Source organism: Scyliorhinus torazame, chromosome 11 (assembly GCF_047496885.1).
Source record: "Scyliorhinus torazame isolate Kashiwa2021f chromosome 11, sScyTor2.1, whole genome shotgun sequence".
Lineage (NCBI taxonomy): Eukaryota > Metazoa > Chordata > Chondrichthyes > Carcharhiniformes > Scyliorhinidae > Scyliorhinus > Scyliorhinus torazame.
In genome coordinates, this window is record NC_092717.1 from 185,415,032 (window position 1) to 185,431,220 (window position 16,189).

General features: G+C 50.1%; 1 protein-coding gene across 3 annotated transcripts in view; it reads right to left on the bottom strand.

Moving 5' to 3' along the window:
- Positions 1-16,189, bottom strand: part of nbeal2 (neurobeachin-like 2) — a 519,702-nt gene that overhangs the window by 122,646 nt on the left and 380,867 nt on the right. For all 3 annotated transcript variants that reach the window (XM_072468153.1, XM_072468151.1, XM_072468152.1), the window contains 2 exons: positions 11,903-12,062; positions 7,036-7,173 (listed from right to left, as the gene is read on the bottom strand). In XM_072468153.1, coding sequence (XP_072324254.1) covers positions 7,036-7,173; positions 11,903-12,062 — 298 coding nt within the window. The remainder of the gene's footprint in view (positions 1-7,035; positions 7,174-11,902; positions 12,063-16,189) is intronic.

The window sequence follows — 16,189 nt, forward strand, 5'->3', positions numbered from 1 at the left end:
TTGGGGGCTTCGTATCCCTCCACATTAGTAGGATCCTCCGCCGGGCTGCCAGGGACGCAAAGGCCAGAACACTGCCCTCTTTCGACTCCTGCACTCCCGGCTCGTCCGCTACCCCAAATAATGCCAACCCCCAGCTCAGCTTGACCCGGGTGTTCACCACTTTGGACATAGTCCTCGCAAAGCCCCTCCAGAGCCACTCCAGCGCCGGGCATGTCCAGAACATATGGGTGTGATTTGCTGGGCTCCCCGAGCACCTCACACACCTGTCCTCCACCCCAAAAAACCTACTCATCCTCGCCCCTGTCATTTGCGCCCTATGGACAACTCTGAACTGTATTAGGCTGAGCCTGGCGCAAGAGGAGGAAGAATTAACCTGACTCAGGGCATCAGCCCACAGATCTTCATCCAGTTCCTCCCCCAGCTCCTCCTCCCACTTACCCTTTAACTCCTCCACTGAGACCTCCTCCGCCTCCTGATAGATCGCCGAGACCTTACCTTTTCCAACCCATACACCCGAAATTACCCTGTCCTGAATCCTTCGTGCTGGGAGCAGCGGAAATTCCCTCACCTGCCGTCTCACAAACGCCCTCACTTGCATGTACCTATAAGCATTCCCGGGAGGTAACCCAAATTTCTCCACTAGCGCCCCTAGCCTCGCAAAGGTCCTGTCGATGAATAGGTCCCCCATTCTTTTAATCCCAGCCTGATGAAACCCCACATCCATCCTACCCGGAACAAACCTCTCATATGGGGGACCAGACCGAGGCCCCCACCTCACCCCCATGTCGCCTCTACTGCCCCCAGATCTTCAGAGTCACCGCCACCACCGGACTCGTGGTGTACCTTGTCGGCGGAAGCTGCAACGGTGCCGTCACCAGTGCCCCCAGACTCGTACCCACACAAGAAGCCTCCCTCTAGCCTCTTCCACGCCGCCCCCTCTCCCTCCATTACCCACTTATGGATCATCGCCACATTAGCTGCCCAATAATAGTCACATAGATTCGGCAGCGCCAGCCCCCTCCCCCCCCCCCTGTCCCTGCTACGTTCCAAAAGCACCCTCTTCACCCTCGGGGTCTTATTCGCCCATACGAATCCCATAATACTCCTGCTTACCCGTTTTTAAAAAGCCTTGGGGATTAGGATGGGCAAGCACCGGAACGCAAACAGGAACCTCGGGAGGACCGTCATCTTGACCGACTGCACCCTACCCGCCAGGAAGAGTGGCAGCATATCCCATCTCTTGAAGTCCTCCTCAATCTGTTCTTCCAACCGTGTCAAATTGAGCTAGTGCAGGGCCCCCCAGCTCCTAGCTACCTGGATCCCCAGGTATCGGAAGCTCCTCTCCGCCCTCTTCAGCGATAGCTTGTCTATCCCCCTTCCCTGGTGCCCCGCATGCACCACAAAGAGCTCACTCTTCCCCACGTTGAGCTAATAGCCCGAGAAGTCCCCAAACTCCCCAAGGATCTGCATAACCTCCGCCATCCCCTCCACTGGGTCCGCAACATACAACAACAGGTCATCAGCATATAACGACACCCGGTGTTCCTCCCCCCCAGGACCAATCCCCTCCAGTTCCTAGACTCCCTCAGTGCCATGGCCAGCGGCTCAATTGCCAGTGCAAACAACAAGGGGGATAAGGGACACCCCTGTCTCGTCCCGCGGTACAACCTAAAGTACTCCGCCGGTTCATAGCCACACTCGCCACTGGGGCCCTATATAACAGCCTGACCCATCTTATGAACCCTTCCTGAACCCAAACCTCCCAAGCACTTCCCAGAGATACTCCCACTCCACCCGATCAAAGGCCTTCTCCGCGTCCATAGCCGCCACTACCTCCACTTCCCCCTCCACCGAGGGCATCATGATCACATTTAAGAGCCTCCGCACATTTTTGTGTAACTGCCTGCCCTTAATAAAACCCCGTCTGGTCCTCATGGATCACCCCCGGGACACAGTCCTCAATCCTCGTAGCCAGAACCATCGCCAACAACTTAGCGTCTACATTGAGGAGCGAAATTGGCCTACACGATCCACATTGCAATGGATCCTTATCCCACTTCAAAATCAACGAGATCAGCGCCCGGGACATTGTCGGGGGCAGGGTCCCCTCCTCCCTCGCCTCATTAAAAATTCTCGCCAGCAACGGGCCCAGCAAGTCCACATACTTTCTGTAAAATTCAACCGGGAACCCGTTCGGTCCCGGGGCCTTCCCCGCCAGCATGCTCCCCAATCCTTTAACCAGCTCCTCTAGCCCAATCGGCGCCCCCAAACCAGCCACCTGCTCCTCCTCCACCCTCGGGAACCTCAGTTGGTCCAAGAATCGCCGCATTCCCTCCCCCCCCGCCCCTCCGGGGGCTCAGGCCTATACAGATCCCCATAGAAGTCCCTAAATACCTTGTTTATTCTCACCGCACTCCGCACCGTATTCCACCCTCTATCTCTAATTCTACCAATCTCCCTCGCTGCCTCCCTCTTACGAAGCTGACGTGCCAGCATCCGGCTCGCCTTCTCCCCATACTCATCTACCGCCCCCTGCAGTTTCCTCCACTGCGCCTTTGCTTTTCCCGTGGTCAGTAGATCAAATTCCATTTGGAGGTTTCGTTGCTCCCTAAGCAGCCCCTCCTCGGGAGGGCTTCTGCATAGCTCCTGTCCACCCTTAATATCTCCCCCACCAATCTCTCCCTCTCCCTCCTTTCTCTCTTCTCCCTATGGGCCCTAATTGAAATGAGCTCTCCCCTAACCACCGCCTTCAGAGCCTCCCAGACTACCCCCACCTGCACCTCCCCATTGTCGCTGGCCTCCGTGTATCTTTGAATACACCCCGGATCCGCCCGCACATCTCCTCATCCACCAACAATCCCACATTGAGGCGCCACAGCGGGCGTGGTCCCTCTCCTCCCCCAACTCCAGCTCCACCCAATGCAGGGCGTGGTCCGAGATGGCTATAGCCGAATATTCCGTTCCCTTCACTTTCGGGATTAGTGCCCTACTCATTATAAAGAAATCTATCTGGGAATAGGCTTTATGGACGTGGTAGAAAAAAAAAAATTCTCTGGCCACCGGCCTGGCAACCTCCACGGATCCACTCCCCCCATCTGGTCCATAAACCCCCTGAGAATCTTGGCCGCAGCCGGCCTCTTACCCGTCCTGGACCTGGAATGGTCCAGTGCTGGGTCCAGCACTGTGTTGAAGTTTCCCCCCCCCCCGCCCCCCAATTATAAAGTTTCATAAATCCGGCATCATCCCAATTCGGGGCATATACGTTCACCAGTACCACCCGCGTCCCCTGCAACCTACTGCTCACCATCATGTATCGACCTCCATTACCCGCCACAATATTCATCGCCTCAAACGACACCCGCTTTCCCACCAGTATCGCAACCCCTCTATTCTTCGCATCCAGCCCCGAGTGAAAGACCTGCCCTACCCACCCCTTTCTCAGCCGGACCTGATCTGCCACCTTCAAGTGTGTCTCCTGGAGCATGACCACGTCTGCCTCCAGTCCCTTTAAGTGCGCGAACACCCGGGCCCTCTTGACCGGCCCATTAAAGCCCCTCACATTCCAAGTTATCAGCCGTATCAGGGGGCTACTTGCCCCCGCCCCCCCCTCCCCCCCCGCCGACTAACCATCCCCTTTTTTAGGCCTGCCACGTGCCCGCGCCTCCCGCACCCTCCAGTCCCCCCAGCGGAGGACCCCCACCCCGACTCCCTCTTTTACCTCCAGCCCCCCTGTGGCCAATACAGCAGCAACCCAGTCCCCCCCCCCCCCCCCCCATCCAGCCATTTTGCTGCCCCCATTACACTCCCGTAAGTCAGCTGACTCCTGCTGACTCCCGCCATTCCAACGACCCCCCAGTGTGGGAATCCCTCCACCTCCCCCTGTCGATCAATGTGCGCTCTCCTCCAGCACCACCCTTCCCTCCAGGCCCCGCCCCTCCCTTCCTTAGCGTGGGAAAAAGCTTTCCATCCGAGCCGTCCCCGCCCCCTATGGCGCAGCTCCTTTTTCTGCGACCTTGCCTCAGCTCCCCAACCCCGGGCTTCCAACCCCCCCCTTCATCAGCGGGGACCTGCCCCTACAGTACCGACGCCAACACTCTCACACAGCCCCCACATCATATCCACTCACCCCTTCCCATTTCCCCTCTTCCCAACCTGAAACCAGAAGAAGAACACCCCCAAAATACAGGAAACACCCCCCCCTCAACAAACCCTCAGTTCGAGTCCAGCTTTTCAGTCTGAATAAAGGTCCACGCCTCATCTGGTGTCTCAAAATAGTGGTGACGGTCCTGAAACGTGACCCACAATCGCGCTGGCTGCAGCATTCCAAACTTCACCCCCTTTCGATGGAGAACCGCCTTGGCCTGATTAAAACCAGCCCTCTTCTTGGCCACCTCCGCACTCCAGTCCAGGTAGACACGGATCTCCGTATTCTCCCACCTGCTGCTGCGTTCTTTCTGCGCCCATCTCAGGACACACTCTCTGTCCATAAAGCGGTGGAACCTCACCACTACAGCCCTTGGCGGCTCGTTGGCTTTAGCCCTCCTTGCCAGGATTCGATGAGCCCCATCCAGCTCCAGGGGCCTCGGGAAAGCTCCCGCGCCCATCAGCGTGTAGAGCCTTGTAACTACATATGCCCCAGCGTCGGACCCCTCCACTCCTTCAGGGAGACCCAGAATCCGAAGATTCTTCCTCCTCGACCTGTTCTCCAGGTCCTCAAACTTCTGCCACTTCTTTTGTTTTTTAAAATTTAGCGTATCCAATTCATTTTTTCCAATTAAGGGGCAATTTAGCGTGGCCACTCAACCTAGCCTGCACATCATTTGGGTTGTGGGGGCGAAACCCACGCAAACACGGGGAGAATGTGCAAACTCCACACGGACAGTGACCCAGAGCCAGGATCGAACCTGGGACTTCGGCGCCGTGAGGCAACAGGGCTAACCCACTGCGCCACCGTGCTGCCCCTCCTGCCCCTTCTTGTGTAGCGCCTCGTGCGCCTCCAACTTCACCGCCAGGCCCAAAATCTCGTCCTCCTTCATGAGGCCTTCTGCCGCCCCTCTCGAATCGTCGCCCCTTGGGCCTTCTGGATCTCCACCAGCTTTTCGATTAACGCCTTCATTGGCGCTAGCATTTCTGCTCTCAGCTCCTCAAAGCAGTTTTAAAAGAACTCTTGCTGCTCCCGCGACCACAGCTCCCAGGCTGCTTGATCTCCACCCGCCGCCATCTTGCTTTTCCTCCCCCGCTCTCTTCGCTGCTCTAAAACCACTTTTTTGATGGCTCCAACCTGGTCCACTCCATATAGCGCTGGGGAAACCTTACTATCACCTTCCCACACTGGGAACCATTTGCAAGTGCCGCTGGGGCTCCTCAAAAGGGCCCAAAAGTCCGTTCTTGGCGGGAGCTGCCGAACGTGCGACCTACCTAGGCATAGCCACAACCGGAAGCCAATAGCTATCTTTTTAACAGCCTTACCAACTTATCCTGCCACCTTCAAAGATTTATCTATGTGAAACCTCAGGGGCGGGATTCTCCGACACCCCGCCGGGTCAGAGAATCGCCGGGGGCTGGCGTGAATCCCGCCCCTGCCGGTTGCCGAATTACCGGCCGGACAAGGCGGCGCGGGCGGGCTCTGGGGTCCTGGGGGGGCGTGCGGGGCGATCTGGCCCCGGCGGGTGCCCCCACGGTGGCCTGGCTCACGATCGGGGCCCACCGATCCGCGGGCGTGCCTGTGCCGTGGGGGCACTCTTTTCCTTCTGCCTTCGCCATGGTCTCCACTATGGCGGAGGCGGAAGAGACCCCCTCCACTGCGCCTGCGCGGGGATGCCATGAGTGGCCGCTGACGCCCCCGCGCATGCGCCGCCCGGCAAAGTCATTTCCGCGCCAGATGGCGGGGCACCAAAGGCCTTTCCCGCCAGCTGGAGGGGCGGAAATCAGTCCGGCACGGGCCTAGCCCCTGAAGGTGAGTGCTCGGCCCCTCAAGATGCGGAGAATTCCGCACCTTTGGGGCGGCACGATGCCGGACTGATTCGCGCCGTTTTTGGTGCCGGTCGGCGGACACCGCGCCGATTGCGGAGAATCCAGCAATCCCTGGTGTCTGTTCTCACATAAATAAGAAATTGGACCCTTCTGTGGCGAAGGATGGATACATCAGACTGATGCCCAGAGTAACAAAGACCCAAGTATCACTGTGGAAATGAGACTGCCAATCTTAGTACATTGACTGAAATCGGGTACTGGAATCCCTATTATAGTTGAAAACTTATCAGCAAAGCTCAACTAACTAGACTTTAATATGTTCAACAGATTTGCTTCCATATAAATACTTTGGCAACCAGAGCAGGTCAAAGGCAAGGAATCCTGCGGTGAGTAACTCTTCTCCTGGCCCCCCAAAAGCTTGTCCACCATCTATACTGCACAAGGCAGGAGTGTAATGGAATACTCCAAACTTGCCTGGACGAGTGCAGCTCCAACAACACTCAAGAAGCTCAACACCATTCAGGGCAAAGCAACCCACTTGATTGTTACCCATTCCACAAACATTCAATCCCTCCCCCACCAACGAACAGTAGCAGCTATGTGTACCATCTACAAGATGCACTGCAGGAACTCACCAAGCTTCCTTCTGCAGCGCCTTCCAAACCCACGGGCATTATCACCTAGAAGGTCAAGGGCAGCGGATACCTGGGAACACCACCACCTGAAGGTTTCCTTCCAATTCACTCACCATATTCACTCACCATCCGGACTTGGAAATATATCGTCGTTCCTTCACTGTCGCTTTGTCAAGTCCTGGAACTCCCTCCTTAACAGCACTGTGGGTGCACCTATACCTTAGGAACTGCAACGGTTCAAGACGGCAGCTCACCATTACCATCTCAAACGAAACTAGGGATGGGCAATAAATGCTGGCTTAGCCAACAATACCCACACCATATAATCAATTTTTAAAAAAGTGGTTTTGCCAGGAACTGGAGCCTCAGGGTTGGCAGTGTCCTGGTGTTGCCCTTGTGCTATTTTCACAGATAAAAGTTTACAAACCTGTGTGTCTTCCTGTACAATGTAGCCCAGTATAATCCGGAGGCCAATCTGAGCCATTTCATTCAAGTCAGATGTCCCATTGTCTGAATGGCACCAAACGGCGAGCTTGTCCAATAAGTTAATGACGCCTTCAAGAATCTGAAAACAGGAAGGTCGATAAATAAATAATTTGACAAATTATATTTTTCTGCATATATATATATATATACACACATTCGTACACACTGCTATTCTCCTACTGTCATATACACAAACAAGGACACTCACTTTACAAGAGTCAGAAGATAATAATGAAGAAAAGGAATCAAGACTATTCAGTACTGAGCTTAATTTTTTAACATTAATTTACAGCATTTCATTGACAAAGCTTGAATTTTGTGCCCATCCCTAGTTGCTCCTTTCTTGTTATGCCTTCTTTTTTTTTTTTTAAATGTCCCTTTATTGGAGACTTTCCATTTTTACACAAGTTTGCACAAAACAAGCAAAAGCAAAAAGACAGCTGCAGGTGTCAATGTATAACAGGAACAGCCCAAAGCAATAGTTATTATACAGTTAGGAGCAACAAGACTGGATGAATCAGGAACAAAATCCCCAGCAGGTTCCCCCTCGCAGATAATTACCCGTCTGCACCCAAACAGGATACAGGCAACAATTTAGACCGACATCAGACCCAAAGGTTAAAAACAAAGAACAAAGAAAAGTACAGAACAGGAACAGGCCCTTCGGCCCTCCAAGCCTGCGCCGACCATGCTGCCCATCTAAACTAAAATCTTCTACACTTCCGGGGTCCGTATCCCTCTATTCCCATCCTATTCATGTATTTGTCAAGATGCCCCTTAAACGTCACTATCGTCCCTGCTTCCACCGCCTCCTCCGGTAGCGAGTTCCAGGCACCCACTACCCGCTGTGTAAAAAACTTACCTTGTACATCTCCTCTAAACCTTGCCCCTCGCACCTTAAACGTAGTAATTGACCCCTCTACCCTGGGAAAAAGTCTCTGACTATCCACTCTGTCTATGTCCCTCATAATTTTGTAGACCTAAAACAGAATGACAGATGAAGAAAACAATATCCTGAGAACCCTAGTACTAAGGGGAATTTGGCTAACTCTTACAACGCAATTTGAACTCTTTTCCAGACACAGATCGGAACGGGCAGCTACCCTAAGCTTTCCAAGAGCCGGTACAGACTCGATGGGCTGAATGGTCCCCTGCGGCACTGTAAATTCTATGATTCTAGGAGATGGCAAAAGACAAAGACAAAATCAAGTGAGGACCAGACACAGCCAGACTCCATGTTAACAACTCAGCATCTCCCATAGAAAAATTAAAAAGAGAACAAGAGCCGAGAGCGAAAAACTGAGCTCCAACAATCCCAGTCCCAGTTCCGAGCCACAACAACCCCATCTCCCCGTCCCAGGTGCAAGGACAAAACAGGTCATCGAACCACCAACACCGCCCCCAAAAGGGCAAGAGGAAATCTTGGGATTAAGACCTAAGACTCAAGAGGAAAGTAGCCTGGTTGCAGTCGAAGAGATTGGAGGGAGCAAAACCAACACAAGGACGGGAAGGCCATCAGAGCGGCCCTCAGACTGGGGGCGCCCTGGGAGGGCCAGCATCGTACCCCATCCCCCGGAATTGCAGGACAACATCCCAATACTGAGACCATCAAAACAAGGAAAGGATTTGGCCACCCAAAAGCCAACAAAAGTTAATATCTGCTTGTTCATGCCACCCTCCAGCACTACCACCTCGAGCCCACAAAGGCACCAAAACAAGGAGGAATATAGATAACACTCCTAACACCTCATCAAGCCTGAAGAAAATTGAGGAAGAAGAAGAGCAAGAACTGTCCAGAACGCACCCCTGGGATCCACCATATTACAACAAAACAAAGATAGACCAACCATCCGCCAAGTGGGTCCATCAAACTCTCAGGAGGAATTCACCACGGATAAAGATCGGTCCCTAATGTCAGACCTACACCAATTCAACATCTCTCTGAATGTAGGCCAGCCATTGTGAGATTCCCCCACAGCACCCCCAAGAGAGGTGCCACCAGCACCCGAGGAGCAACAGGACAATGATCGTGACAATGGTCTGGCCTAGTCCAGCGCCATCACAAGAATAAAGACATGAAAGAATTAGCCCCCAGGACTATCATGGCTTCCCCTATCTGACAACCCCCCCCCCCCCCCATCCCCCTCTCCCATGCTAGGCCCATCCAGTCCCATGCAAGCACAGCCCCTAAAGAGACCCACCAAGAGGAAACACTCCACCAGATGCACAACCTACTACCAGAAATGGAGGATATGGAAGCCGACATTACTCACAAAAGTTCTGACAGCAGAAGAAGTCAAATGAGACCCAATTCAGAATAAATGATGGACTTCAACGGGATAAAACAGTCCACCTGGGCCCGAAGAAGAATGAGTATATCCAAAAAGAAAAAGAATGGGGTTGCGATTCAATGGGACAGAAACAGAGTCCCACTTCAGACGCGTTGAGCAGGGTGTTTCTCGGTGTGTGCAACGGCACTTTGCAGATTGTTTTGGCCTCAGCAAGGAACGCCCTACCGAGACCACATGAACACTATTTCCCGCACTACACGGCACCATTTTTAAAGGCTGCCCTGATCTTTCGAATCCTCCCTTCAGCTACCCCACCACGGCCTCCAAACCCCCTCCACTGCACCCAACTTACCTCTTATGGGGTCCTCAAGGCCCCCTCCCCCCGCCTATTAAGGATAAGGCACCCCCAGACATGACCCCTGGCATGAGCAACATGGCATTGCCAGCTCGGCACTATCCCTACCAGCATGTCAGTGCCACACCAGCCCGTCTGGCTCAGGATATCCATACCCCTCTCGGCCAACACCAGGAATAGGACCACACAGAACCAAAGGTTGGAAGGCCACCCCACCCCAATGCTTCAAATACATAATTAAATGTGCCCTTAAGACCATAAGAACTAAGAACAGGAGTAGTCTTTTTGGCCCCTTGAGCCTGCTTTGCCACTCATTAGGATCCTACATTCCTCACAGCCACTTTCCTGCCTTTTCCCCGTAACCGTTGATTCCCTTACTGATCAAGAATCTATCTATCTCAGCCTTAAATATACACAAGGACTCTGCTCCCCCAGCTCTCTGTGGCAAGGAGTTTCAAAGACTCACAACCCTTTGAGAGAAGAAATTCCTCCTCATTTCAGTCTTAAATTAAGACACCTTTATTCTGAGACTTAAGCGCTCTGGTCCTAGACTCTCCCATGAAGGGAAATATCCACTCAGCATTTACCCTGTCAAGCCACTTAAGAATCTTATATTTTTCAATGAGATTGTCTCTCATTCTTCTAAATTCCAATGAGTAAAGTCCCAACCTGCCTAACCTTTGCTCATAAGACAATCCCTCCATAGCAGGAATGATCCTAGTGAACTGTCTTTGAACTGCCCCAATGGAATAATATCTTTCCCCATGAAATTTGAGCTGCCCACCCTCCGGGTCAAGATTGCGGAAACATGGCAGACAGTTCTCAATCTTGGCTAGAAACCTCTCCACCATCTAACCGGAGATACCAGGCTCAGCAGAGCTCCTCACCAGTCCACTATCTTCTTCTCCCGCATTCCTTAGGGTGGATGATAGACCATGCAACAGAACCTCAACTGTACAGAGGCAGGCTTCCACCAAGGACAATGCTCTCTCTGTCGCAAGAATCTCCTCATCTGCCACCACTGCCTTCATAAAGACACCTCGCAACTCCTGAAACTGGGTTTTGACATCCCGCAATGTGGAGCCATTTACAGTCAGATTGACTTCGTTGCTAGCAGCCATCATCTGCCGGTGACACTGTACCATCAGGACAAGAATCCTCCCAAAATTAGCTGTGCCACCAAAGATAGGGCCTCACCCCAACTCCTTGCACCTGCCACTAATCAATGAGAATTAAAGCCTTTCATCTTGAATCAATAAAGCTGAGACACTGACCAACATCTCTTGGTAAATTGTATTCACCATGCAGACCAAGAAAAGACAAAAAAAAGGTACAAGAATAAACAAAGACTGAAAGATGAGCCAGATCTCGCGGAAACGCAACCGCTCCTGCGTTTCACTAGTTTCCTGGGCCTTCGCTGAAGCTGCTGCAGTCAATGTGTTGAGGGTACTTGCATATTAGGTACAGAGTTCCAGGTTATTGACACAACAAAGATATTTGTTGCATTCCAACTGACATTCCATCCAGCCAAGCTGAGTTGACACATCAAAAACGAGCAATGGAACCTGGGATGTTCTGGCCTGCAAGGCTGAGCAACTCCACCACTCAAAGTACTTACCCAGCAATGCACTCTTTTCAGTTCAACAGTCTCATTGCAAGACGGTTTTGTGATGCAGTGGGTAGAGTCCTTTGTCTCTGATCCAGAAGTTCCGGTGTGAAGTCCCACTCCAGGACTTGATGGTCAAGGAAGGTGCAGTCATACCACGTCTAAACAGGTTGAGTATCAACTTGTAAATCCTTCCAACATGCGACAATGGCAGGTGGCAAGAACAGGAGCTGGTCAGGTTTGTGATGGAAAGAATATTTCTGACCTACCATCATTACTCATCCATCCAGACTACAACATGCATTGAAAAGTGTATGTTGCCACAGGAACTTGAATTCCTTGGAGGTTGGTTGGTTCAGCTAGCTGCACAACTGGGCAGGATAGTGCCAACGACATAAGCTTGACCCCTGTTCTGGTTAGGGTGGATTCGGGCTGCCTCCTTGCTCTACCTGCTCATGGTGGAGTCCTTGGCCGCTGTGGGTTGGACCTGCCTTCAGGAAGAGAACTGGAGAAGAAGGAAAGTCTCATTTGACTGACATCCCCACCCACTCCTTACCTTTTCACTCCAAAGCACTTGATTGTTCTGCCCTTCTGAAAAAAGAAAGTCTTGAAGCAGTCGGAGAAGCTTCAGGATGTTTTGGACATGACTTGTTAGCGCAGTGCTCGTGGCATCCTTAAGGTCAGAGAATGCAGACTCCAGCATCATCTCCAATAGACTGTAACACAAGCAAAAGATAGCATTCAACCCATAACAAAACATAACCAACAACCTTGTGATTTGATGACTGACTTCAGCAACTGTCTTCTCCAATATCTTACTACTTTTTGATCATTCTGATTCCACTATTCTTACTATTTTGTAACTGTTTGAACACAAAAAAGCCAATTTTAATTCTGTGCAAGTGAATAAGTTCTGGCAAGTTAAATTTCAGCCCCAAGATTCAGTGGGTTGCATTTTCACATTGTCATGGTGCATAAACCTGACTCAAGAGACTTCAACGCAGAATCTAGGATGATATTCCAACACAGTACTGAGGAAGTCTTTTCCTGTCAAAGCTGACTGTTACATTAAGGTTCTGTCTGTCCTCACAGCTGAACATGATGGGCAGGATTTTCCGCCCCTCCATGGCATGCATTGAGGCAGAGGAGGTGACCCGCCACCGGTGGTAGATCTTCCAGTCCTGCCACTTTCAATGAGGTTCCCTGGGTTCACACCCTCCGTTGCTGCGGATCCCACGACGGAGGGCCGCCGCCATCAGGTGAGGAAGATCCCACCGGCAGGAACAGCTAGAAAATCCTCGCCAAAATATCCCACAATGATATTCCAAGAGTTCTCCCATTATCCTGGCCAATATTCATCCCTCAACCAACATTACAAACAGATTATCAGGCCATTATCTCATTGTTTATGTGATCTTGCTGTTTGCAAATAGGTTGCCATGTTTCCTTACATTGCAATAGTGGCTGCAAAATGTTTTAGGGCATCCTGAGGTCATGAAAGATGCTTTATAACTTAAACGTTTTTCTTTCTCACATGCTTCTATCCTGACTGAGATGGCCTTCAAATATTGTTCAGCAGGTCCAAGCCTTTTATAAGGGAGAAAATAATAATTCCCAGAGTATTAAACTGATTAGCTGCTTTATTGGTTTGAAGTCATTTCAACTTGTGGCCATTCTCTGTTGTTTTTGTTATAATGGGCAGTCTTATCAATGGCTCATACTTGCCTTTCAATTCCAGCCCTATTATTATATCCGATCTAAAACAATTTATTTTGCTCATTGAGGTAAGTGTTTCCTATGGAATGCACTCCATTTCAGGAAACCACTGTCCCTAACATGCCAGGGACAGATTAGATGCAGAGTAAAGCTCGCTCCATAATGTCACATCAAACATTCTCAGTGCAGTTATAGCAAGGGCTAAATACAGAGTAAATCTTGCTGTACAGTATCAAATCAAACAGTCTCAGGACATCTGCATCAGATTGACGCAGTCAATCAGTACAATGGGTTCATCAGCTGTGGCTGCAGGTGGGAGAGATTATGATCCTGTCCTTGGTAGTGATGGAGGGAGAAAGAATGACCCGGGCAGAATTACCTACCTTTATTCATATGATATTTGGGCTGGCAGGGATCCTCTGTTTAACATATGAGATGGCACCTTTAATCGTGCTACACATTCTCAGCATTGCACAGAAGTGTTAGATTAATAATAATCTTTATAATAATCTTTATTGTCACAAGTAGGCTTACATTAACACTGCAATGAAGTTACTGTGAAAAATCCCCTAGTCGCCACATTCTGGCATCTGTTCGGGTACATAGAGAGAGAATTCAAAATGTCCAGTTCACCCAACAGCATGTCTTTCGGGGCATGTGGGAGCAAACTGGAACGCCCGGAGGAAACCCACGCAGACACGGGGAGAATGTGCAGACTACACACAGACAGTGACCCAAGCTGGGAATCGAACCTGGGACCCTGGAGTTGTGAAGCAACAGTGCTACCCATAGTGCTACGGTGCTGCCTTACGAGCCCCTGAGATGAGGTATGTACCCACAACCTACCAGGAATGGAACCAAGCTAGCACATAACCTGATAATGGGCAAGATTCTCTGGTCCACCCGCAGCGTGTTTCTCAATGGAGCGGCGATCGCTGGCAATGGGATTCTCTATTCCTGCCGCTTGTCAATGGGATTTCTCATTAAAGCCATCCCACGCTGGGATACCCATGTCCAGCCCCATCAAGATTTTCTATTTTTCTATGAGATCCCTTCTCATTCTTCTAAACTCCAGTCTTTCTTCATATGTCAGTCCTGCCATCCCGGTATAACTGCTGCAAGACATCCCTTCTCCTTATCCAAATCCTCTCGTTATGAAGGCCAGCATGCTGTCAGCTTTCCTCATTGCTTGCTGTACCTGCATGCCAACCTTCAGCGACTGTTCCAACATGACACCCAGGTTATCTTTGCACTTCCCCTTTTCTTAAACTGCCACCATTCAGATAATAATCTGCCGTCCTGTTTTTGCCACCAAAGTGGATAACTTCATATTTATCCACATTATATTGCATTTGCCAAGTATTTGCCCACTCAGCCAGCATGTCCATGTCACCCTGAAGCTTCTTTGCATCCTCCTCACAGCAGACACCGCCACTCAGCTTAGTGTCGTCTACCAATTTGGAGATATTGCATGCAATTCCTTCGTCCAAATTATTAATGTATATTGTGAACAGCTGGGGTCCCAGCTCTGAATTCTGCAGTACCCCACTAGTCACTGCCTGCCACTCTGAAAATGACCTGTTTATTCGGACTCTCTGCTCTCTGTCTACCAACCAGTTCTCTATCCATGTCAATGCATTACCCCAATACCATGAGCTTTAATTTTGCTCACTAATCTCTTGTGAGGGACCTTGTCAAAAGCCTTTTGAAAGTCCAGATATCAACATCCACTGGTTCACCCTTGTCCACTCTATTAGTCACATCCTCAAATAATTCCATAAGATTTGTCAAGCATGATTTCCCGCTAGTGAATTCATGCGGACTTAAGACCAATCCTGTCCCCACTTTCCAAATGCTCAGTTATTTCATCCTTAATAATTGACTCCAGCATTTTCCCACCACTGACGTCAGGCTAACCGTCTATAATTCCTCGTTTACTCTCTCCCTCCTTTTTTAAAATGTGGGGTTACATGAGCTACTCTCCAATCCATTGGAACTCTTCCACAGTCTATAGAATGTTGGAAAATGATCACCAATGCATTCACTATTTTTAGGGCCACTTCCTTAAGTACTCTGGGATGCAGACCATCAGGTCCTGGGGACTTAACGGGTTTTAATTCCATCAATTTCCCCAATACAATTTCCTGACTAATAAGGATTTTCTTCAGTTCCTCCTTCATGCTAAACCCTCTGTCCCCCAGTATTTCTGGAAGGTTATTTGTGTCCTCCTTAATGAAGACAGATCCAAAGTAATTATTCAACTGGTCTGCCATCTCTTTGTTGCCCATTATAAATTCACCTGATTCTAACTAAGGACCTATATTTGTCTTCACCAGTCGTTTTCTCTTCACATATCTATAGAAGCTTTTGCAGTCAGTTTTTATGTTTTCTGCAAGCTTACTCTCGTGTTCTATTTTCCCCTTCCGAATTAAACCCTTTGTCCTCCTCTGCTGAATTTTAAATTTCTCCCAGTCCTCAGGCTTGTTGCTTTTTCTGGCCAATTTATATGTCTCTTCTTTGGCTTTAACACTATCCCTGATTTCTCTTGGCCGTGGTTGAGTTAACTTCCCCGTCTTATTCTTGCGGCAGACAGGTATGTACAATTGCTGAAGTTTATCTATGTGCTCTTTAAATGTCTGCCATTGTCTATCCACAGTCAGCCCCTTAAGTATCCTTTTCCAGCTTATCCTAGCCAATTCACGTCTCCTACCATCAAATTTAGCTTTCTTTTAAGTTCAGGGCTCTAATCTCAGATTTAACTGTGTCACTCTCCATCTTAATGAAGAATTCTACCATATTATGGTCACTCTTCCCTGAAGAATCTCACATCACAGCATTGCTAATTAATCCTCTCTCATTGCACAATATCCAGTCTAGGATGGCCAGCTCTCTAGTCAGTTCCTCGACATATTGATCGAGAAAACCATCTCTTATACATTCCAGGAAATCCTCCTCCATCGCATTGCTACCAGTTTGATTAGCCCAATCAATATGCAGATTGAAGTCACCCATAATAACTGTTGTACCCTTACTACATGCATCTCTAATTTCCTGTTTGATGCCATTCTTAACCTCATAACTACTGTTGATGGTCTGGACACAACTCCCACTAACGTTCTTTGCCCTT